Source organism: Homalodisca vitripennis, unplaced genomic scaffold (genome assembly GCF_021130785.1).
Source record: "Homalodisca vitripennis isolate AUS2020 unplaced genomic scaffold, UT_GWSS_2.1 ScUCBcl_1034;HRSCAF=4144, whole genome shotgun sequence".
Classification (NCBI taxonomy): Eukaryota; Metazoa; Arthropoda; class Insecta; order Hemiptera; family Cicadellidae; genus Homalodisca; species Homalodisca vitripennis.
Window position 1 is genome coordinate 29,209 of NW_025777169.1, and position 27,363 is coordinate 56,571.

At 32.6% G+C, this 27,363-nt stretch overlaps 1 protein-coding gene across 1 annotated transcript; it reads right to left on the minus strand.

Annotated features, from left to right (window-relative positions):
- Positions 1-5,818: 5,818 nt before the first annotated feature.
- On the minus strand, positions 5,819-18,330 carry LOC124371180 (60S ribosomal protein L5-like). The gene is made up of 5 exons (XM_046829495.1): positions 18,214-18,330; positions 12,020-12,340; positions 9,347-9,549; positions 6,495-6,672; positions 5,819-6,046 (listed from the first exon to the last, which is right to left on the minus strand). Exons 1-5 carry the CDS (start codon positions 18,214-18,216, stop codon positions 5,855-5,857), a joined length of 897 nt encoding a protein of 298 aa, XP_046685451.1. The 5' UTR covers positions 18,217-18,330; the 3' UTR covers positions 5,819-5,854.
- Between the last annotated feature and the right edge of the window lie 9,033 nt (positions 18,331-27,363).

Sequence of the window (27,363 nt, forward strand, 5' to 3'; positions counted from 1 at the left end):
TTATTGACTGAAGTAGATTTTACATGCCAACGTATGTATACATTTTTTTGACCAGGACAAAAATATAAATGCTACCATGGTACAGGAAATAACTTTACCCCTCTAACATCAAAGGGGCACACAATAAGCTCAGGTTGACGTGTGAGGATCTAGGAATCCACCCCAATATCCCAAAGGAAAAAAAAAAAAAAAAAAAAAAAAAAAAAAAAAAACTTAAGTATCAGACCTATATCTATGCTACAGGTTGTCCATAAATTACTCTTGTCAGACTTCACTATTTGATTTGTCAAGTCAAAATAAATAAGAAATGTCATCTAAAATATGGCCCTGTCTTGCTTAGTTTACCTTCTAATCTATGTGTGTTTGTTTTAAGAGAAATAATTAAACTTTAAACTGAATAAAGTTGCAAAATGTTTACTCTAATTAGAACCTGTTCTTAAAAGTTTCAGAACTATATTATCTGGCTTCAAAATGTCACCCATACAAAATTTTCAAATGGTTAATATTGGAACATGGGTTACCTTTATGCAGTGTGAGTTAATAGTATGGATACACTCTGTTTAATTTTTGATGGATAAAGATGGAGGGATGGAACTCGGGGACACCTTTCTAGTAATAGAAGTGAACTTTTTAGTCAATGTTACAACTTTGCTTATTTCCCTAAAATGGGATTTTGGGGGTAGCGGCTAAAACTCTTTTAATGTAAAGACCCATTAAAGGTCTTGATAAAACAAGAACAGTGGAAATTAGAGCTTTCTATTTTGATCCAGTAAAAAATGGCAGCTCATTGAAATTATAAAAGCATAGATGGATTCAACTTATGATTCAACCTTTATTATTATTATTAAATAAATTCATTACCATTTATATAAAAATAAATTATTATTATTATTTGCTCATGCTTTGTGTCATAGTGTCAATATGTGTTAATTTAAATCATGAAAGTAAATGATTTAGGAAGATAGATAAGAAGTAATGATTGCTCAAAGCTAGCTGAACAATGTGCACTAAATCAAACTTAAAAGAGTTTTGCTTGTAATCCATTACATTTTCAAGCCATTATCATAACCCTGATCTCTGCAATTGGTCAGGCAATCATCGTTTAGTTTTTGAAATATACAGTCTCACCTTTATTTTACATGTTCTTTCTTGCTTACAAATCTACAAACTAAATAATTGTACTCATTTTCTCAATGCGAGTACTGTCTGGAATGCAATCAATAATGATAGGCATTGTCTAATGTTTATTAGATCTAAGCTTGTCTCACTTGACCTCCAATACAAACATCAGTTTACTTTGATTATGACAAAAAATAGTTGAACATATTCTTGTTGGATTTGGCATGATGATAGTGATCTATTAATAAGTGCTTAGAAACATCCTACTACCAGACACCAATTTCATTTTTACTTGTTTGTGAAGATGGTGACTTATTTTTTACTCAAAAAAAGTATTGACATCAATGATCACTTTGAGAATGTTCCTCCACTTCTCAATCTCCTTTTGAATACTATCTTGAATGATGAAGCAAGTTGCATAAAGCTTGTTTGGAACTCTCTGTTGTGCTACTTAGTTAACAAGTTGTCTCTTATTGTAGGAGGTCTCTTCGAAGCTAGACATTTTTACTAGTTACAGTTTGTGTACTATAATTATCTACAATAACTGGTAAATAAATGGTATTATGGACGCTTAACTACTGTGGTTCAAGAGATGCAGGTGTGACAACACTAGCAAATAAAGATTTGCCTCTTAAGGCCCTGCTCTGTGACCTTGTTCTATTCTCGTATACCAGTGAACTACCAATCTAGGCCTCATTCTGCCATTCGGTAAAACAAATCAACTGAGCTCCTAAAAATATAACCATAGTTTTCATGAATTAAAAACAACAATTTTTGGAAGAAACAAGAAGTAACAACCCCACTTCATTAAAATTTCTCGTGCTACCGGGCATGAACTTGGATTATTGCCTGTCTCGAAATATCCACATAAGATGGTTTGTGTTATCAGCTCAGCATTATACTATTTGTCCAAAGAATGAAATCCATCATTACCCCAAAAGGCACTGTATATTTTACTAACTCCAGTCAGCCTAGTTCTATAATAACATGCAAGAATGAGGGCTACTATATCACAACAGTTGCAGGAACGTCTACAAAATCTTTATACACTACTGTTACAGCTATGTATTAAAAAAGTAAAACTAAAATTTATTCGTAACAAGCAAGTCAATCAGGCATGAATTGGACTCCACACAAGAAATCATATAAGATTTATTTATAAGAATCTTAAAAGGACTACTCCTAGCTTATAAAGAAATCCTTCAACAAGATCAACGTGATGTTTACTCAATTTTTTGTATTTGGTGGTATTAAACTGTTGTATTGTATATCATCATTCTATCAGTAGATTTCTGAACAAATCTTGCACTTTTAACAATTGATTTTCTAGTGTATTTGATTTAAATAGTCCAGCACTTGTTTTATATCTATATTAAAATTTTTATCAGTTGACCAGTTGTTATCAGATCGATGAGAGCAGTCTGTCCTTATCGGCCTTATCTCTCCTGGCTGAGTCATGTCATGTGTCATTACCTGTCCGGCACGGTCTGACTGTTACAGTGTATTTAATTATATTATATCTACATTTTAAATATTTTTTTTTATTGTAATAGTTTATTATTATGGCTGATAATTGTAAAAAGTGTAACAAGGACTTTGTCGAGAGTGATATAATGGCCAAGTGCGTCAATTGTAGGCATAGTTTTCATGCCACGTGCACGCGTCCAGGATCAACCCAAAATTTCACTAAATCGAGAAATAAAACCTTGAAGTGTGATTCATGTGTTGAGGAATCTAAATCTAATGCTTCAGTTCGTAGTAGTGAGGACCTCGAAGACAAAAATTCTATTTTAGAAGCTATTTGGACCCTAAAAATCGATATAGAAGGCAAATTTAATTAATAGAAGGAAAAACTACAGGAGCGCTGCAGCATTCTAATGACGCATTGGCTGGCGAGGTGCGGGATTTGCAACAGGGACTGCACGATACCGAACTGCACTCTTGATCTGCTAATGTGAAGATAGTCGGTCTGCCCAAAACCGACAAAAAAAATAATGTCGACCATCTCCAGCACATTGCCGGTGCGCTTCGACCCACGAAGAGGCATTTACATCCGCCGATTATCGTTCAGTTCCATCCAGACGCGTCAAGGACTGGCTGAGGGCAACGAGAACAAAGAAGAATTTAAACGCCGCGGACATCCACTCATCTCTCACACGGAGTAATGTATACGTGAAAGACCACATGACACCTCACAATAAAGCACTTCTGGGGAGGGCTCGCCGGCTTAAGAGAGGGGAAGATCGTCCAAGCCAAAATAATCCTAAATTGTTTTGGGCTGTAATTAACGAATTGGCAGGTAAAAAAAATAATAAGGGTTTATTTCCGGTAGAGAGGTATCTGCCTAATGTACAGTGTTACTCATGGTGTATGTAAAGAAGCCGCCAACGATTTCAACGTTTTTTGCTAGCACTGGACATAACTTGGCAAGTTCAATTAACACCGGGGGTGCATTAATTATCGATGATGCAGATTACGGGCGGGACTCACTGTTCACACGGCTTCGGACTGTTACTGAACTGTACGTTATCGGACACATTACTGCACTACGTGGCGGGTCCGCTCCTGGTTATGACTGTGTTCCAGCTTCTGCACTCAAAGACAATATTCATATTTTCTCCAAATCTTTTCTACATATTTTAAATCTTAGCTTGGCATACAGTATATTTCCTGACAGTTGGCTAAAGTAATCCCACTTCACAAGGCTAGCACATTTACGGAGAAAAATAACTATCGTCCCATTTCATTGTTAAGTGTGTTCTCCAGGGTTTAGGGCTGATAAAAACATTTCAGACGTTCTATTTGATGTAAACAAAGAAGTTTATCATACTTTGTCAGATGGTATGAGGACCTTTTTAATTTTCCTTGACCTAAAGAAAGCATTTGATAGTGTAGATAGAAATAAAATAATTTACAAATTATCAGCTATAGGTGTAACGGGTAATGAATGCTCTTGCATGGTTTAGGAGCTACCTTGCAGACAGACGGCAGTTTGTGTGTGTCGGCGGTGTGAATGGTGATGAGCTTCCTGTGGATTATGGTGTAGTTCAAGGAAGTACGCTGGCCCTATATTATTTTTGATATACATTAACAACATTTCAAAACTCCAGACTATTTCTTTTTGCTGATGACACGCTAATTATTGTCAAAGGTAAATCTTGGCAGGATGTTCAAAATAAATCTTTAATTGACCTCATGACAATTAAAAATGGATGGACCAAAATGTTTTATCACTTAACGTTTCAAAAACTTAATTTATGCCCCTTTCTCTTACATCAAATTCAAATTACAACTTACACGATTTAATTATTTATACAGTACTTGTAATAATCACTACAACAATGCCTATGCCTGTATTTTATTACAAGAAAGTGTTGTCATACAAATATTTCGGTGTGTGTGATTCTCAAATGAAATTGATAGATCACATTAATTTTTTTTTTTTTTAAATAAAGCAAGAAAGTATATATTTAAGTATAACTTGCTTGTAGGCAGTTAAATGGCATTTCGAGTTTTTGAATCATTTTATTTTGCTAATGTCCAATCCCTTTTTTCTTATGGCATTCTAGCTTAGGGGAGGGGGAAATCTATTCTAAAAGCCGGTTTTGCGAATTGTAGATGATATCCCTCTGATTTATTGTTTCAAGAAACAGGAATTCTGCCAATTAAAACTTTTTTTATTAAAGTCTTATTTATTCATATTTACAAACATTTCGGCTAAATTTTTTTTACAATCCCACATTTTTATAACACATGATATGCAAATATAGTTGGAATTAACACTATTCACCAACACAAATCATTTGAGACAACAAACAGTTTTTATCTAGCACATATTTTAAATCGAAATTATTCTAGTTCAATTCTCCCTCTCGAGGTTTTTAAGAAAAATGTCAAGGAGTTTTTTATTCTTATAAGCAGTGAGAGGGCCCAGTTACTTATCTCTGTTGACTACAGATGGACCTAGACCATCTGACAACTGACCGACAGGATTGTCCCCTCTCCTCTCCAAACTATAGATGGAAAAATCCATTTACTTAAGTAATTATCCTATTTTTATTAATTTTCACTCAATATTTTTATTTGTTTTGTCTACTTTTTCTACAATATTGCTAATTATCAGAATTTCTAAGTCATTCTGCTTCAGATGACTTCTTTCAATTAAGAAATTTATAAAATTAATCTACACACTGCTCGAGATAAAATTCGAATAAACAATTTCAACTCGTCTACGCACAGGCCATTAAGGCTCGTGCAGGCTCTTTTCCCGTATTTTAAATTATTCAGAAATTATGTAGCAAATTTAATACTGTTTTTTACTAGGTATGTGTGTGTATACAGTGTATGTGGATGTATATATTTCAATGTATCTCTTTATTCATTACATTGATTAATTTATTGAGACATAAGTCTTTTTTATATTATTTTAGCGTTAATTATTTTGAAATGTATTACTAGAATACTTTTGCATATTTTATATTATTAGATATCCAAATGCTACATTTGTTATCCTTTTCAATATAAAGATTTACTTCAGTCTTTCATTTTTTTGGTGGAAATAAACGTGATTTGATATCTGTTATAAATATTAACTAAAAATATAACAAATGCAGACACATGCATGTGACTAAAACATGGCCATTGCATTAAAACCATCCAAAGGAGATTAATAATAGCAAATTTAACTAAAACACAGAAGTTCTTTAAAATTTTTATTTAAAGAACAACAATAAAATTAAGCTTCCGCCTCTTCTTTGATGCTCTTGAGGTAGTGAGCTTTCTTCTGTTGTATTCTGTTCTTTCGCTCTGAGAGGGTGAGCTTGGCTCTATTCCACCTCTTTTTGACAGGTGTCTTCTCCTTTGCAGGACCCTTCAGTGTTGGGTCTGCTCGGATTGCTGAGTGGGCATTCTTATACATGGTCTCCATCTGCGCAAACACAGGTAGAGTTATTACTAAACTTAGATTATTACAAAACTAAGTCTACAATAACAAAATCTTACTATTAATATTTAAAGTAATGAATATTCAAATTTGTTATAAAATAATAATCATTTATTCAATTTATAAATGTTATTGGAATTAAGTTCATCCACCAGAATATTACCTCTGTACTAAATAATAAGAAGAGTTTTAAGTTAACGGTTTGTATAGTTCTTTTAATCAAATGAGAATGAATTTTAACTTCAATCCAATAATTTTGAAACAGTGAAAGATCTTAGTGCACGAATTGCCTGGATTTGTACTATGAAAGCCAGTTGTTCAAAATTCACATCAAATTTGTTTTCCACTACATTTTAAATATATCTCTATACTGTGCATACGTAGTGAATACACTGTGAAGTCAACAAATTATATATGACTGACTGATACTTACCCCATCAGCATTTATTCCCAATTTGATATACTGCGAAAATTGTTTTTTATAGGCATCGTCATCCTCTTCTGACAACTGCCTCATATATTCAGCAACATGTAGGCCGAATATATGTTTGCGGTGAACTTCGGCATTGAAGTTCTTACCCTCTGCATCATAGCCAGGGAATCTCTTTGTGCTGTAGACAAACAAATAAGTGAAGACTTTTGTTTTTAATACATTTAGCTATAAAAATATAAAGATCTTATGTAATTTTGCATATTGCGTGAATTGTTACATCACGTTTTATTGAATATTAGTTAGCAATCCTTAAAACAAACATTAAAAACCGGTGTAATATTTTAACAAGTTAATAAAAGCAACATTGTTTTTACCGTTCCACTCTAATTTTTAGTACAAGTTTGTCCTTACAACTTGTTATAATATTGTTACCACTTAAATGTGTTTTTTGCCAAACTGCTAAATAAGGTTAATTTGTAATGCCAATATTTTTCTTTAAATTTTATGCTCTTAGTACATGCACACAATGAATACGGCAGACAGTCACTAATCATTATCCGGCTGTTCTTAAGTCATGTCGCAGTGAAGGTGTTTAGCAAACATTTCAATAAGAATTTTAATATTAATTATGAAAAGGCATAAAACTTGTATAACAAATTTTTAATACTAATAAAAACAAGTGTTATATTGGTACAAGTAGTAAAATATTATTAAAATGTACTGTGTGAACTTTTGTAATACACTGAATATCCAGAACGTGCTTGTATTGTGGAGCTCAATACTTTTAGATCTAAATTATATATAATTGGTACATTAAGAACCCTTTTTATTTGATTGATGAAATTTTGGACGTGGCATTCCTGTGGGCATTCAGTTCGTATGAAGAATTGTAAGATGAATGTTGCTATAAGATATCAATCTTGCTTTTAATGCAGTGCTAAGTATTATCTTACCTTTTTAATGATGTACTTGTTAATAACATAATTAAATAATGGCTATATTTTGACTTTGCCTATTTTATTTAGTTTGAACAATGGCAATAAATGTTACTCATTACAAAATTTTAGTTCATATTCCTGTTTTCTATAGCTACGTAGATAACCACTGAAGAGTATTTTTTTTTTTTTTTAACAATATTCTTTACTAGTTTATTTCTGTAAGATTAGAGAACATATCATTGCCAAATCCGTAAAAAAACTAACAATTTAAAATGTTGTATAACAAAAAAGACAATTAAATTAAATAAGATTGCAAACTCCTTGGATTAAGATAATAACAAAAATAATTATTTTTCGCTTATAACTATTCAAAACAAGTAGACTATAAAGCTATATGCTTACAAAAAAATACAATAATGTTTTCAAAGGTAGCCAATATTGTACACTGCGTTTTAAGTGAATACCACTAAAAGTAATTATTACGGTATTTAGTCTACATAAAAAGGGAAGGTACTGGAATTATGACATAGCCGAAAAGCAGTATTGACAGATTTACCACTAAGCCACAGGCCTCTAACAGACTTCCTTAAGAATTCTTTCATGTTTTTCAAAATTGGAATTTAAACCTCCAACTGGCCGTCGGTATCATAATAACAATCCAAAAACACACCGGGTTTGATATTTCTTATAGTACATAAGTCGATACCATCACCATAATCTATATACCACTGGATTCAAAAAGATTTAAAATTTCATTGAGGTCTTGTTTTCCAAAACTGAGTATCACATTTTATCTTTGAACCATTGGAAATTATCTGTTATGGGAAATAAAATGTTTTACCACTTGGCTGGTTTTACCACAAGACATAATCTGCATAATTCAAAATAATTTAACCATTAATATCAATAGATATTATGACTCTGCTTCTGAATCAAAGGTATTCAGTAGTGGTGTTAGTTGCAGACCAAGTAATAGTGATTCTGGATTGGATTTAGAACTTGACACTATGAATGGCAACCCAGATGTGTCTATGAGTAAATTGGCCACTTCCTCCCAAACCTGCCTCCAACACAATCAGAGCTGTCAAATTAGGAACACTCCTCGTCCACAACTAGTATAGAATGATAATTCAGTGATAAAATCTTTTATATTTAATCGCCCTACTGGAGTACGTGTTCCCATGCCAAGAAACAATACTCCAATACATTATTTCAATTTAATCATTGATGAGCCTTCTCTCAAGTCTATTATAAATAATACTAATGCTAATGCTGTGATTATGTCTTCTGGTGCCAACGTACATTCCCACATAAGATAATGAAAAATGTAACATTAATTGAGCTAAAGGACTTTTATTTACTTCTATTTCTTAAAAATTAATGTTTTAACTCCAGTATTGCAATAATCAGTATTTAGATTTTTGCATTTACCTTTAGTCAGCAACCCCAAAACATATTGTGTTTACGCATTTTGATGTTCAAACAGTAGAATAATCGTTAAAATGTTTCTGCACTGGGCATCGTCATAAATTAAAACAAAAAACACGGAATTAAAATAATTTTAAAAACACACCAAACGTGTTTACGAGGTAATATCTAATAATATTATGTATTACTTTATTAGATTATATTTTACTTTACTTTACTCTGTACAATACACATTCAAACAACTAAAATTTAGAATGTTTTGACTACTTTTAAAAACACTTTTGTACATTTGGCCAGAGAGAAATATTTTAAACATAATATTAAAGCTCTTCTAAATCATAAAATGATATACAGATTCTTATAAATAAAATTATATTTCATACATGCAGGTTTATGGTGTATATTTTATAATATTATTAGATTGTTAACACCCACAAAATGTTTACCAGTTAAGGAAGTTTGAACTGTCAGTTGGCAGGTACTGACCTATGAGGTATATTAAGTCCTCCGTCCACAGCACCCTTCATGGCACCAAACACTCTAGCGCCAGTGCTGGTCTTCATGAGCCCAACGTCCAAATAGCAACGGAAGGCTCCTGGACCATCGTCTAGAGGCTCTACACAGTACTCCTCCCCTGTCACCTCTGTGGTTCCCGTGTAAAGTGTGTCCAGTCTGAACTTCTTCAATAACTGAAGCACACCAAACACTCACTATTAATTGTAATTCAACCAACAACATGAATGTATTATGAAGCTTCTAGAAAAGAAATGAAACCAACAAAAATTTTAATGATGGATATAATGAAATTGTAATTTTAATACAGCCTTATTATTCAAGAATAAAAACAATATTAAAGCTAAAGATTGTAACATTATATTTAAAATTCTTATCTTTTTCTAAAGAGTGATATGACGCCCCATCATACTCACAATATTAACTGTGGTTAATACAGAGGGTAAATGTACTTACCGCAAAGGCTTCATAAGGCACAAGGAATTAATACTAAATTTCAAAACAAATATATTTTTTATATTGACAAATATTTAAAATTATAACGATCTATACACACCAATGATAAAACTGGAGTATTTTTTAATCTTGACAAACTCACATTTAACTAATTTATCTGAATAGGTTTCTTACATGTAAAAATTTCTTTTCACTTAATACTGACAAATACTGTTACTTCCTATATTATATTATATTATAATTATACTATATTATATAGCAATCAATAGCTCCAGATTTTTATTGCTAAACCAATGTTCCTTTGGGGCAACACTAACCACAAACAACTTTTTAAGGTAATCATTCACACAGATGCTAATTCGAGAATCAATTGATGAGATTCAATAATCCAATCTCCAATTGACTAAGATGTAGCGCATCATTATTTATTAGACAGAATGTTTGAGTTTCATCACTTTCAGTATGTCAGCATAGTACGTGAATTCCTCTTTAAATCAATAAGTAAAACACTGTACTTTGTGTTTGAAAAACCGTAAACAAATAATGTATCATACAAAGTATTGTAGTTTAAAAAACTATGTACTTGAAGTTTGTATTTTGTATATTTATGTATGTGCATAGTCATAAGTAAGATGCATTTTTTTATAACAGTTAATTTACATTATGCTTACCAAAGATTACTGAAACATGTTTATTTAGTATTTAGTATAAAGTTAATGAAAAGGTATAGCCAAACTAACAAATTATTGTTTTTTTATATATTTTGATTGCAGATTGCATTTTTTATATTTATGTTCATGAGCCATTTGTAAATTACAATGATTAATGAGAATGTTTTGAACGAAAGTGGCATTTATTAAACAATAATTATAATAATGAAACACCTCATTGCACGAATGATGACAGCTGTAATAGTGTAAGTGACTATAACCCTTGGAAACAAATTACTAAAGGGTTATGAAAAACATGTAAATATGATAGTTTTTAAAAGAAACACTATATTTTGTTCCTCATTAAACAACAAAATTAATTAGGCTAAGTTCATATTAGTCAATATGTTTTGTGCAAAGTACATAAGTTAGGCTATTTTTAGTTTAAACAATACAAAATCTTCATATCCGAGATAACAACATTAACTTAGTAGTTGATAGGCTAAATGAACACAACAGTATATATATTGTAGACAATCTTACATATGACATTGAATACTGGGATAATTTACTAGCTTCACTTCTGTTTTAAATAAGTACAAGCCCAGTTTCTAAACTTCCTACTGTACTGTGTACATTTACATAAATCAATGTACATTTACTATTAAATGAAACAAAATGAATTATTAATTTCAGTCTCATTTAACATTCATATTAAACTTAATTACACAAGACAAAGACACTGATATTTCTCATACAAAGCAAACTACTTTAATAATTGCTGAACATGCAGGAATACATATGCATACAATTTTCCTCATGTCAGATTAGACAATTCCCTGGAACATTTTCGTTAAAAAGTGGAAGCCTGTGTTCAGACATCACCATTTGAAGATGCCTTAGTTCAAAACAACTGACGATGGCATCTCTGATGTTGAGTGCCCCCGTGATTAAATTTAAAATTATTTGACATCTTGTTTCTTTCACTACAATAGAATTTTTTTCAATTTTAGCAGTGCTTGTTATATTAAACGTTCAATATTTAGCATGATTATCTATAAATTATCTTTAAGTTCATGCATAATTTTTCTAATTAATATTATAAATTATGCAAGTTAATCTTATTTTGATTAATTAATGTATAATCAGTATTTATGAATTTGTAGTTAATTGTTAGGGTTTATGTTTCTGTTTTGATCTGTACATGAATAGGCCATGTCTATATGTTATACCAGTTGTGCTGTACATGTAAACATTCTGTTTGTAAATTATGTATTGGCATTACTGTTGATATGAGAAATTGAGTAAGGGCTCCTCCTTCAGCGGTCTAATATCCAACATTTGGATTGTTTTTTATTAAATTTATTGTATACTTTATTTGTATTTTAATTCAGTTTAATTTTATTTACATACCAACATCTCATATAAAATTATTAATTTCTTGTAATATGATTAGTTATGTAACAAAATAATTTTAAGATTATTCTAAATAAGTCTTCAAGTTTTGTTTACTTAACAAATTTGTGGTGAAAGTTCTTACCCTTCTTGCAAGCAGCAGTCCTGTGCAGTAAGCTGCTGCGTAGTTTGTGAGGCCTACTTTAATTCCATATTGAGGCAACTCATGGCTGTAAGCTGCACACACTATCTTATCACCCTCAATTCTTGAATATGCCACTTGGCATGTAATGTCTCTATTGGAAAGACGTACAATCAGCCGATATTTTGGCGTGTTGTATTTGTTCTTGTCCTGTACTATAAGCCGCTTCCTGGCGAAGTAGTCAGTCTTGCCCTCACGGCGCCTCTTGAACTTAACTTGGAATCTTTTAAAGTACTGTTTGTTCTTCACAACTTTAACGAAACCCTGCAGACAAATTAAAGGGTACTTTTAATTATAATTAACTTAAACAAGCAAATCATCATTAACATGTCATAGGTCTACAGCTAAGATGGATGTTTGAACCCGAATATATTGAATGATTTGGTACCTACATAAGAGTACCGATCACTAATGCTCCTACCCATCAAAGCATGCTTCGGTAGCGCCAAATTCTAATTGTACTCGTTATAGATATTCATGAGCAACAAATCCTCAATATAACTACCTAAACCAAATAACGTTACAGGTATTTTCTAATTACAACATAGTTCGGCTGCTTTTAAATCTTAAAAAGTAATAATTTTATGATGAATAAAGAACTATCTAGTGTAGCCTATGTGTATTTATAAAATGTAACAAACGAACAGTGTAACATTTACTTACTTTTTACTATTTTGAAGGATAAACATGTCTGACACTATGTCACAAATGCCATTACAGATGGGCAGTATTATTGTTATGATCAAGTTATTCAGTGGTAATCATTACCAGGATACTGTTATTTCAATAACAGCTGGGCTGAATGATTTGGCCTCATAAAGATTTTCTAGTATTAGGTTACTCAGTAACCAGTAACAGAAGAGATAATTTTGAGTAGGCAATGAGTTTAGGAATGGAAATATGCTACGTCATATAAGTAGGTTTAGATTCAGTTAACATATGGGTACTTTGGGATTATACCGACCACACTAGTATGAAGAACACAAAAATAGAAATTTATAGAAACAAACATGATAGAACGAAAAAACAACTCTTCAATTACAAAATTACAAACTTACAAGCATTTCCAGGTATTGTGATCGTTATTGTTGTCGCTGTTATCTTATCTTTCTCGAGAATCCTGATTACGGCAGACCGCGCGGCATCACGTGATTTGCACGGTACATAATTGCCTTTCCATTACAATTCAATTTATATTTCTGATTAGCCCCTCTAGAATTTGATATTTTACTGATAGGTACTATCTCGAGGGATGTTTTTCTTTCGTCGACATCAGCGCGGGGCAGCACCAAAGGTGCAGCCAAAGCCCGCGCTGATGGCCGGAGGCACTCGCATTTTGGGTGGCGGAATGTGATCAAGAATAAAAACAAGTTTTTAGTGTTTTTTTAATAAAGAGTTTAGTTTGGTAAATGTTTGTTTTTGTTGAATTTTTGTGTTTGGAGAAATGTAGAGGTAAAACACGGAAGTACAACAAAGCGATGCACCAGCTGAACGGGCGGCGAGACTCTGCAATCACGTTATCTACTAGACGCTCGACTTTGACCTCTGTCTGAGGATGGGGAGGGGTTTGCGATAAGACAATTCCTGTTTTATATTGACGAAATATTGTTCTACGCTAATCTAGTAATCAGTAGAAACGAAATGTGAAATAACGATTCATGTCTGGGTGTGGTCGGTATAATCCCAAAGTACCAACATATGTTACTAGTAGTACCAAAGTTAAAGTTAACCTTTGTAACCACTTATGCGATATGAGTCTGAATTTGGCGAGGGATGTATTTATTTTTCTTCGAAAGTGCGATATGACGCTGAAGCCCGAACTGATGGCCAGGGGGCATTTCCGATCAGTACTTTCCTAACCTCAGATCACATCCACATCTCATGTCAGATCACGAGACTTTCTGGTTTGTGATCCGAGGTTGAGAAAGTACCAACCGGAAATGCCCCTGGCCATCAATGGGGGTTTCTGGGCTGCCCCACCCCACACTTTGACAAAAAAAGGAAAACATCCTTCGAGATAGTAGAGTACCCAAATACAAGCTCAGATCATGTGAACGCTTGTAAAGGTTGTCTTCAACTTTTATAGTTTATAAAATGTAACTTATGTATGTATAGCCTAATAACCAATAGTAGATAGAAACTGAGTACCTACCCAAAAGTAAGTTGTATTGTTTAGTGGAAATTTGAAATAGGCCTAACCAGTTTATAATTTTATTATTCTATCAATCTAATTGCATTGTAGTGAATAAGCCTAGTGAAATTATTGCATACTATTTGTAAATAGACCCACACATGTAGATTAATAATACCTGACCCATTTAAAAATATGAAATGCAATAAATGAGTAGACTTTAATAAGCGACCTGCACTCGATATTCTATTGCTATTATCAAATGGTTCGATTGTTTTTATCAGAATTATAACTCGATATTACAATTTATTATTACTACTTATCATATGATTTCAACTAATTAGTTAGAGTAATTTTAATGTAAACAATAAATAAGAAGTAACTAATACTTTGAGACTTTGAAAATAGCAGTGAATATGATGAAATACGTAAGATATTTCTCACAATTGACGAGATTTGTTTAAGTAGCTTCAACATGTGGGTTCGGCTCCTAGTAACCCATGGGGAGGGTATCAATTTACAATAACGTGACCATGGAAAGGTATGTTCATTTTTTTCCCTAAAAACAATAGTGAAGAAAAAATTTGTCGGCAACGAAAATCAAAGGAGTTACGATTTTTAGAAATCCTCTGAAAACTCTGTTTTTGACAGTACCTCTGGCAACACTATCCATATTTGACAGTTTGGTATTACTCCGCGGCTCTCTCAAATAAAGAAGGGACGCCATTTTGAACTATTTTGTTTCTCCGTGTCTATTCTCAACCTCCTAGTTCAGTAGTGGTAATGGCACACCTTTGTGTTGGATGTTCGTTATCTTACGTGGAAGCAATTCGTAAAGACGAGTATGGAGTTTTACAATTAAATGTAAACCACGCCCTGAACATTAAGGTAAGTGATGAGTTACTGAAATGATGCTGACTAGTACGTTAATCCTGTCAACGATGCCTGCCCGCTGCGCACTGCTTGCTCTTTTAGAAAAAAAAATTAACTCGAGCTTGTAAAAGTCGAATCTCAGATCACGTGATGCCCCTGCTCCTTAACGCAATAATGCCCGAAAGGCATCAATATAATACAATAATATATTTTCCCCCCATTTTATATGCACCTGTGATAATAATACTTGGCTATAAATGCCCCAACCCATGAAAAAAGTCCATTTTACATGGTCACGCTATTGTAAATAAATACCATGGGGAGAATTCTTTCCTCCATTTCACAAAAGCGGTTACTTATTGATATCACGCTGGACAAGTTATAAATATTGAAAGGTTTCTTTGATATCTAAGTCCAGGCCATAGTTGGTTTTATTGTTTCTCAAGTCCCTATCTACTACTTGTTATTAACTTTGTGATATAGTCTATATATAGGTACTAACCATAATATAATTTATTATAAATATTTGACAATAATACAATACTGACTTCGTAATATAGGCAGCAGTATAAGCGGCCTCTACCACAATCAAATTATTGATCAATCATATACATATATAGTATTTAACCCTTTAACAGTCTCCGGTTGAAAAATCAACCACCTAATTTGCCTTTGTATGGGCAAGGAAATTTTATTACTTTTGCGGGAACAGTCTCCGGTTAAAAATTCAACCATTTACAATATGGTTTCATAATTCGGTGACAGAGCATGCAGTTGTCGTTCTGGTTGTTTCCAGTAGCTTGGTAGGTTGTATGGAAGCTTACTAATTTTGTTCAGCTTGCCTGTTGCTTCCTGTTGTCAGTTTTAATCTGAAGAGTGGCAAATGGTTGATTTATCAACCAGAGACCTTTCCAGCTCGCGAACCAAGCAGCAGTTGGTGTAATAGCGAGTTAATATCAAATTTATCTCCTGACAGGTAAATATGAAGTTCTTTGTAATAACTTAATTTTATTTACAATGTTTTAGGCATTTGATTTATCAGTCATTCATCGTTGTCACCGTCACTTGAAATTATTTAACTACAATTTTGTCTTTGCTTCTACACTTAACCTAAAAAATCATGACATTGGAAAATATTTATAAAAAAATATATATAGTCCTCAGAGTTTTACATACATTAGTATAACACTTTAAATTATGACAAAAGATAAATTAGGGCGTTTTAAGATATAAATAATCAGTGCAGGCAAGATATTAGGCCAAAAAGTACAATAATATGGTATTTACATGATAGCAAAATTTTACAAACTGTTATAATTTTCCACCATTACATAACTTTTCTGTTTGGAAAGGTATTTTATGCTAATAGCTACCAAAACAAATAGACCTATGAAATAGTAGATATTTCTGTAACAAATAAAATTATTTTGTCTAAAAAAAGTATAATTTATAGAATACTTCACTGTTAGCTGACTTTATAAAATGAAGAACTAAAAGGGGTGAAAAAGTTAAAGTTAAATGCCCTCAAGCTGTGGCCGATTATAATCTGTACATGGGTGGTGTAGATCATTTTGATCATTTACTGTCTAGCTATAGTATTGCCCAAAAGTCTAGGAAATGGTGGATTAAAATATTCTACTTTCTGTTGGATTCTGTTATGGTAAATTCGTTTATTTTGTACAGATATATAGCTAAACAAAACAAACAAAAAGTGATGAAACATCTGATGTTTCGAAGAAAACTTGGTGCAGAGTTAATTGGAAATTTTACCAGCCGGAAAACAACAAACTCACCAGCGGTTTGTAAGAGAGGAAAGAAAGTTGGTGGAAGAATAGGAAAAAACCGTCAACATTAGAAATGTGGGTGAACATTTTCCTGTTGCTACATCAAGTAGAAGATATGCCAGATGTAGTACTACAGCCAAGCACGAAAGATCAAGTATAGAATGTTCCACTTGCAAGGTTGCACTATGTAAGGCGTGTTTTGCCCCGTTCCATAGTACTGATTAGTTGTTCAAAAACAGTAACATTAGGATATCGTTACACAGAAGCATACATATTATTTGGAGGACTTTTTAATTTTTTACTAAGTGTCATTTATACTTGTATTTTATTATCTAACTAATTGTTATATTTGTTTTTTCCTTTTTTACATAGGTACATTCATATATAAATATGGCCAATTTTATAAATATGTTTTAAAGGTGTAAATATGTACCACTGACAAGATTTTGTATCACAATATTGTGCAATTTTCAATTCTGTATAAATAAAAGGCAGTTTTTATGTTTTGCTAAATCTATTGTTTTAATTTTTTCCTTCAATTTCATAAGTTTTCTAAGTGGTTGATTTTTAAAACCGGCAAACACATACATACTTCATTTTGTGGGGACGCTCTCCGGTTGAAAATTCAACCGCCCTCTAAAAAATTAAATAAACATAAAAAAAATTATTTAGTGATCTGTAATGTCTAGTGTTAGCATTTACAGTGAAACAAAATCATTAAAAATGTAAAACATGGTAAAAAAGTGGTTGGTCATTTCAAGATTTTCAGGGTGGTTGATTTTTCGACCGGAGAGCTTTCCAGCAAAATGGCAAAAATATTGTTTGCCCTATAAAGGGTTAAGTAATGCCGCAAGTAGGCCTACAATTGCTATGAACATGCATTATTTGGGACACCAGCTGTCAAGACACATTTATCCTTTTAAAAATTAAAATTTATACTAAATTTTACACTGCTTTGTTTGTTACATGTGATATATATGTACACACGCAACCTAGCATCTTAAAACCTTCCTAAGCCCTAAAAATCTAAATCTAGCACCATGTCCAGTTACTACATTTTAGTAATAGATAAGTCAATTACTAGCAGAGTACATCCCTAGTTCCCAGTATTACCAATATTTAGGAATTGAAGAGAAGCCAATACTATTTAATCAAATAGATTTAGATAATTATTTCCCAATTTGCATGGTAATGACACCATATGAGTGTTGCACTTTTATGGGTAGAGGTTAGAAACTTATCTTGTTTAATCTAATAAATGCTTCACTGAAGAATAATTAAGCAGGTATGTTAGGAATAAGACATATTTATGTTTAAAGATAACTACTAATAATTTCGATTTATCTTACCATTGTTTTTATACAAATAATCAATCACCTACAATTTTACGAAACCAACTCACTACCAACGCGAAATGCGAAAGGAGCGGAAATCTAGAAAGTTGGTCTGGATTAATATGAGTTGCAACTTCCGGCATTGACATGTTCACCAACATTATGAAAACAATTTACCCATTCATATAAAGACATATAGTGACGTATTGTTTTTTATGTGTTATAATGTTAAAATTCTCAAACATCACAAATAAATTAAGAAATAAATATAAAACACACACACACACATAAACATATTTTACAACAAATATATATATATATATATGTATATATGTTTAAAGTAGATATAATAGTATAGTTAATTGTAAATCAACTTTTTAATTTATTTAAAAAATACAGTATCGTTATTGATTTTAAAATACCACACACTGAAACTAACATCATTGTTGTATTAGACCTTTGGCTTTTTGACATCATGTCTCATCGATGTCTCAATTCAGATTATGATATTTTGTGAGTGGGTAAGGCCATACATACCTAACTTGCCTCTTCTTCACATTACAACGGCAATTTTATAACTTGTTTATACAGCTGTAAGTACAAAAAAGATACTGTTAAGAAAAATGTCGTTTTCTCCCATATTGAAAATTTGCCATATAATTGGCCACCCAAAACTCAATCTTGGCAGAGGATATCTAAACCCTGGTTAAAGCTACAACTAAGAGCAATAATTTTTCGTTGCCGGTGGCTGAGAACTCCCCTGCTTTAATTGAATGTAGCCTCAGTAAACAATGCATACACGCTACAAAAACTGTAGAAAAAGTTTTTGACGTGACAACGTCTTAAATTAGGTTGCGGCTCGGAGTCACTCATGAAAAAGTGTAACGCCCGGTAACGTTACGATGCCCGTCCAGTGGGTCCGCCGCACGGGATAAAGCAGATAACTGTGGGTCCGCCGCACGGGATAAAGCAGATAACTATGTTTATTCGTGAAAATGTGGAGTGCTTAGATTCGTCATTTACAACAACTACAACAATAAAGGTAAATAATTGTACACTGATATTTCATTATCGTAAACTATGATTGATTGATTAATTGTTAGATTGACACAAAAGTTGAGAAACTGAGTTTATAGGTTATGTCATACTATTGACAAATGTTGATAGTGTTAAGTAAATTATTAGTTTAAATCACTCTGCAATCAATCGTAATTCAGTCGATTGAGAAGAAACAGCGCGTATTGCTAGTCAAACATTTAAAATAACAAATTATAACCTCTAACCTGTCATAACAGTGCGACCAAACAAACGAACTAAACCGACCAATCACCACGCGCGGAGTTAGAATTTAACTGTGTTTAGCAAGAATTTCAAATTCCAATTTTAGTAAATGTTTTATTCAACTTTACCATTTAAAATAACAAATTTTAATTAATTTCAAATTATGTACAATGTTTTAGTAAACAAAATATATTTCTATAGTTAAAATTTGTGCAATTCTTATTTTCATTCAATTCCTTGTTCCTATTGTGCAATTTAATAATATTCATATCAATAAATATTCTACCGAGAAAAAGGCGTTGTCACGTAAAATCTTCGCCCGTAAAACCGACTTTACAGGCAACCATAATTTTTTTTACTTCTTTATAACTCTATGGATGTCCTAAATCTAAAAGCATTTTATGGTTCTACTTGATAAGAAAAGAGTTAAGAACCCACCACCATCGCATTTTGGGTTTAAGATCAACAAAAAAATCAAATATTGTTAATCTAGAGCACATTGTCACATGGTGAGAGCAAATAAATCAAAGTCAAAATTGGTTCAAAATGTATTCTTTCGGGATAAATTAGTAAATTAGGTATTAAACTTTTTAACAGTAAAATATTTCAGGCAAACTGGGCTAACCTTAAGAGAACTTTTAAGTCCTCTATCTATGGGTGGCTTGTTGTACGTAACACTCCTTTGGCCAAGTAGTTTTAAGTGTTAAGTGACTAATTCTGACTCCGCGTTAATGAATAAAACATGGCCTGAATTTATGCCTGGAATCTCAAAGAAAAGATTCAAGGGAGAGAATTTAGAAAAAGCAGTTTCATTCACGGTTAGTTACAAAGTCAAAATAGGTCCGATATACAAAAATATCATGTGTTTGGTGATAGTCACGGTAGGAAATGCAATGGAAAATTCATGCATTGACTTTAGCTTAGGTAATGACTAGTCTTGTGAAAAAATAGTGACATGTGCTTTATAGTACATATGCTTGTGAAAAGTTCCACCTTTGAAATATTATTTTTTATAAATTTTAGTGGGAGGAGTAAACCACGTCACACTTGATAACATTGTATCTCTCAATTCAGAACTTAACATACTAGCTTGATTCTAGCTTTAAAAATAACAATATAATCTTGACTGATATACCTTTTTAAACAACTATATAATAGGCCCTTTTATATTTGATATGACGAATGGTTGCCTTTTGTTCAGTTAAATACCTGACTAATGACTTGTACACTTCAATTGTTGTCGTGTTTATTTTAATTCTGTTTCTATTATTGAATTTATAACTTTAGTGGTCGCTTGGAATAACATTACTGATTGATATGAACCATACCTCTTGTATCAGGTAATACCGGAAAACAATGGAAGGCGGGTTGTCTTCTCTTGTGTCCCCTTTTTAGTAGAATCTTCATCGATGATAACGGCTGCTATAAGCACCTCAAAACTGTTGTAAAGTTTAATGTTAGTAGGCTAGTCACTTCCAGTGTAGATTTTCATGTAATAGCCTCTTATTTCCTTTTGTTACGGTTTGATATTGATTTTTATTTTTCCCTTCATTAACATTCTCTTTGTTTCACAATCCGGCTAAAAGAGGAATTGTTCACAATATTTGAATTAGAAAAATAGCCGTGATAACCTTTAAACAACATATTGTTAGGTCCCTGTACAAGTACTTGCACAAAAAATGTTAACACCGAAATGTATTATGACATAAAGAACAATGCTAACTTGAAATTTTGATTAAGTGTTTTCTGCACCTTGTAAAGGAAACTGCAAAACGATTATGTGAAACATTGAGAGTAAAATCACACATCTTTCCTGTCACTAAGCTAGTAGTATATATTGGAGGACGTTTCGGCCTATCAGAGTTAACAAATTATTAATTAAAACAAACACTTCATCTTTGTTAACACCTACTGCACTGCAATACATTGATACAAAATATTGATCGCATCATACTGTACTATTTTAAATATTAATACTTTATGAACGATTGACGCCTTTGAGTTATCATAAGTTAGATAATTTGCTTTCAAATGTTTTAAAGAAATTATTAAAAATCAAACTCACACATAGCTCGTTTGAAAATAATAAATTTGTGTAAGTCCCTAACAACATATTTTACAAAAGAACCGATTTAGTTTCCGCGGTACTTTGGGATTATACCGACCACACCCAGCCATGAATCGTTATTTGACATTTTGCTTCTACTGATTACTAGATTAGCGTAGTAGAACAATATTTCGTCAGTATAAAACAGGAATTGTCTTATCGCAAACCCCTCCCCATCCTCAGACAGAGGTCAAAGTCGAGCGGTCCTAGTAGATAACGTGATTGCAGTCTCGCCGCCCGTTCAGCTGGTGCGTCGCTTTGTTCTACTTCCGTGTTTTACCCCTACATTTCTCCAAACACAAAAATTCAATAAAAAAATTATGGTTGCCTGTAAAGTCGGTTTTACGGGCGAAGATTTTACGTGACAACGCCTTTTTCTCGGTAGAATATTTATTGATATGAATATTATTAAATTGCACAATAGGAACAAGGAATTGAATGAAAATAAGAATTGCACAAATTTTAACTATAGAAATATATTTTGTTTACTAAAAACATTGTACATAATTTGAAATTAATTAAAATTTGTTATTTTAAATGGTAAAGTTGAATAAAACATTTACTAAAATTGGAATTTGAAATTCTTGCTAAACACAGTTAAATTCTAACTCCGCGCGTGGTGATTGGTCGGTTTTAGTTCGTTTGTTTGGTCGCACTGTTATGACAGGTTAGAGGTTATAATTTGTTATTTTAAATGTTTGACTAGCAATACGCGCTGTTTCTTCTCAATCGACTGAATTACGATTGATTGCAGAGTGATTTAAACTAATAATTTACTTAACACTATCAACATTTGTCAATAGTATGACATAACCTATAAACTCAGTTTCTCAAACTTTTGTGTCAATCTAACAATTAATCAATCAATCATAGTTTACGATAATGAAATATCAGTGTACAATTATTTACCTTTATTGTTGTAGTTGTTGTAAATGACGAATCTAAGCACTCCACATTTTCACGAATAAACATAGTTATCTGCTTTATCCCGTGCGGCGGACCCACTGGACGGGCATCGTAACGTTACCGGGCGTTACACTTTTTCATGAGTGACTCCGAGCCGCAACCTAATTTAAGACGTTGTCACGTCAAAACAAACATTACCAAACAAAAACTAAACTCTTTATTGAAAAAAACACACAAAAATTGTTTTTATTCTTTATCACACTCCGCCACCCAAAATGCGAGTGCCTCCGGCCATCAGCGCGGGCTTCGGCAGCACCTTCTGCCCCGCGCTGATGTCAACAAAAGAAAAACATCCCTCGAGATAGTACCTATCAGTAAAATATCAAATGCTAGAGGGGCTGATCAGAAATATAAATTGAATTGTAATGGAAAGGCAATTATGTACCGTGCAAAAAACTTAAATAATCATGTGATGCCGCGCGGCCTGCCGTAATCGGGATTCTCGAGAAAGATAAGATAACAGTGAATAACGGAATCTGACCCCATTAACAATTGATAATCGTTGTAAGTTTGTAATTAAAGAGTTGTTTTTCGTTCTATCGTGTTTGTTTCTATAAATTTATATTTTTGTGTTCTTCATACTGGTGTGGTCGGTATAATCCCAAAGTACCGTTTCCGCCACTTTTACAATACCCAGGCTCTCTTCCCAAATCTTACGGCAACGGTTTTATTCTTAATCGGTCGGGTGAACAGTGAACGAAAGAACGACTGAGCGAAGGACCAGCTGAACAGCTGCACGATTTTGGGGATCTGCTGCAACCTGTTAAGCAACAAGTCTTCCACAGGTTAATAATTACATGGAAAAGTGAACGAATCTTTTGAAACGCCATGGTTCGGATCAATAGTTCACCTGGGCGATCCGTCAGGATCGAACGAGTTATCACCGAACGGGAACGACACATCTATATTTAATTTGGTACCAGCCCAGGGCGGGAGAAGAATTGATTAGAAGTAGGTCAGCTGTGTTAGTTACTGTTATTTATCTGTGATGTACTGTTGTAACTATCGCGCAAGTTGTGTATGCATTGAAATTATTAGAAATTACGTAATATAATTAAGGACACTAAAATGACAAGTACATTTGTAAAGAAGTGTATTTGGAATAGTTTCTCTAAGATAACCTACAAAAGTAGGGTTTTACGATCAGCTTACTGTGAAAAGTTGTTAGAACAATTTTCTTTTGTAGGTCTAGTGAAAAGTAAATCATTTTATACAAGTCTTCTGCTGAAGTCGCAAAAATGAGTGAGTTTTTATATTAGACTACCTATCATGTTTGTATTCTGGGGTAACCTCAATAAACTAAACCTACTACTTGTAATATTTAGCATACATTAAGTTTTAACCCTGAATTTACATTAATCTCTGGTGGCAGGTAAATTTTCACCATTTTGTAACTTCTAACAAGTTTTATGTTTAACCCTTCGAGTGTCCATCACATTTTGTAAAATGCATAACCGTTTTGTGAGGTTTTGCTGACTGTCCACATGTATTTGAAATACTACACATATTCAAAATTCTGAATAGCCAAATTGCAGGAAATTTTGTCCTGAAGACAATGAATACATACACATGAATATTACCTTCCATTTTTAATAAATGAAACACAAAATCACAAATAAATGGATGAAAATAACTGGTTAAAATACTTAACACAAACACACAGTATCTATACAGTTTGTTGTTTTCTTCAACAATGAGGTGACATATGTCGTCTAATAATAAATACCCAGCTGATTATTTATTATTTAAAAATGTTTAAACAGCTGTTGTTTAAACGATTAATTATTACCACCTGTTACCAATCAGATACTCATTCCTTATTATAAAACAGCAAAAGTTTGCTGTGTAGTGTAATACGTGAGGAGTCAATTTCATAACTTTTTTACACATTTAGTTAACTTTGCTTATATATAGTTGTTTTCAGAATTAAATTCTCTACAATCTGTATTAGGAAAAACAAATTTGTTTATTGGTCATTTAACAATGTTATTGGTTCATCAAACATGTAAGACATTATTTTTTTGTTATAACATTTTTGGCAAATTTCATACCTACTTTTTCTTAAAAAAGCTGTTCACCACTACAACCTTCTAGAGTGGTTTTATTTGATTTTTCAGGTGAATTTCCTTATAAATCCACCTTATTTGAGTTAAGAAGTAAGAACAAAACATTTCAGAATCACTTAATTTCACCAGGTGAATTGAAAACAAAGCAAAATCTTTCGCCAGCCATTACTCACTAATGGAGCGTTTCAGGACCTACCTTTATTTGACATTTTTTTCTTATTTTTAGATTTAAAATTACGTCTTAAAATATTTTACCATGTTTCTGACTCACCCTGTATATACATATATTTACTATTGCACATCTGCTAAATTAAAAAAAATGGATTATGGGAAATGGGCAAACCTTGAGAGACTGAGGGTTCACCACTGCTTTATCCCTTATATCATAGTTTAATTTTCCAGTTGAGTTCTCTCTCATCTTCACATGAAATATGCTACATAATGTGTACTTAGGTGTAGCTGCCATACTTGACAGGATAAAAAACTTAATGAAATGAACATCATCTGCTTCTATAAACTATATTACAGTAATTATACAGCTGCTTGTGATAAGTCTGTCAAGCCAGTTAAATGTAACTAAGGGAGGAGCCAATACAAAGCTATACATTTAGTTTTTTCCCAGAAGTGTTAAAGTGAACAATCAGTTATATTATTTTAAATATTGACCATTTGGATCAGAGCTGTGTACTGCAATGCATTGAAGCAGACGGGCCTGTCTTTGTTTACTTTACGCCGTATATGATTCAACAACCCAGTTATTATCGTACATAAATGACCACAGTTCAGTCCTTTGAATTCTGCTCGTGTCACGATGTACCCAGGAATTGCTTTTAGGGAGCATTATTGGGGGTGGAGGGTTACAGTGTATAAACCTTATATTTTATTCAGTACTATTAAAAATAAAAGAAAGAAATATTAAGAATGTGTAAACATCTGTGTTAAAATTTTGTTACAATTTGGAATGGCTTTAAACTAGTTTTAATTGACTCAAAATACTTATAAGGTAAAGCAGAATTTCAGGGAGAAAAGTCCTCTACATCCCTCCTGGTAAATTTAAACTACTGAGAAACACTAAAATCGTAGTTAAAAGTGAGAAGCAAACTTGGACTTCAACTCAGGACCAAAACGGAAGATGTACAGGCAGAGAGATTTCATGTGGTCCTCAGGCAGACGATGTCCAATAGCCTACTGGTCATGTGAAGTGGAGGGGAAAGTCGCAAGCTCAGTCTGTGAGCCGGCTCTCCTCCGCCACTGCTTCCCCCTCCTTGCCAGCTGCAGTTCCCCTCTCACGCATGTAGGAGACCACATGGAATTTCTTGCCCTGTAGAAGCTTTTGGATAATTCAGATTTTTAGGAATGATTCCTGGCTACAAAATAGCAGCCACCACAACTATCGAATCGTTGATATTCATGACTATCTAAAACTACTGAAACCAAAAGTCAAACTAAATTATGTTTATACTTTTTTCAAATTACAATATAGTTCTACTATTTTTTACATCTTCAAAAGTAAGGATTTAATGATAAATAAAGAACTGTCTAGGCTATGTATTTTTATCAAATATAACATACAAAACAGTGTAAACGTGTTTGACACCTTGTGACACAAATAACACATTGCACTTGTGGCCATAATGTTTGAGAGTTTAGTTATGACATTCATTTAACGTATTGATACGTTTCTGAGGAGAACAAGACAATTTAGGCTCGTGGCACAACTACTGACGTGGTCAGTGAAAAGGTAATGCCTATTTATAGCTGGGTGACCGGTATGCTGTCTTACTTAAACGATAACGGACATAAACATATGGTGAAATATAAGCATATCCTATCTGGACATGCAACACTACATTGCCAGTTTCTGTAAACCGAAGACAAACATGTTTGTCTTTGGTCACGAGACAAGAGCGACACAAATGAGAATCTCTTCTTTCCTAGAGATAGCTTAGAATGAGGTTAAAAGTGGATTAGCATATGGTGTTGGTGTGTGGTTCTTATTAATGTTTAAACTTAGTTATGAAGTTATCATTGCACCAGAATAAAGTGATCAAATAATGGGTTTAAATGTATGTGCTTAATTAATGTTGTAGACTATTGCAAAAATCAGTATTGCTTAGCTGCTCTTTTAAAACAAACTTGTCTTTAGCAAAAAATTAATTTGTAGTGGCAATAGTTGAATAAAAAACTTAAAATACATTTTCCTTTAATAGCAAATTAAAACTTAATTAATATGAACCGTAATTTATTCAATGTTACTATTTTTTGAACTTTTGAATTAAAATTTATTAAAAACAAAACTATATATATATATATAGTTTTGTTTCATATATATATATATATATATATATATATATATATATATATATGAAATAACTAAATAAAATTAGTTTAAAGTAGAAACATAAGATTGAAATAATAGCTAATGGCATTTTTACCTAAAGGTTGGCAAATGAGCAGGGGTGCGCCGATGGGGAGGGGGGTAATTTAACCTGGTTATTTGTAGTAGAGTGGTTTTACAGTTAACTGTATACACTTGAAAATATTGTTTGGCTTAACCAAATAATCTAAAAAGGTGAAAAATGTAAAAGGATGGTTGTTGAAGATTTTACTGACGAAAACACTTGATATATCGATGCAATAACGTTGTTTAAAAGAAATGTCTATCATATTTAGATTGAAGTCCTAATTTTGAGGTTTTAATCACTTAAAACATTTATTAGATTTTCTTAGTCCTGTTCATGTCCA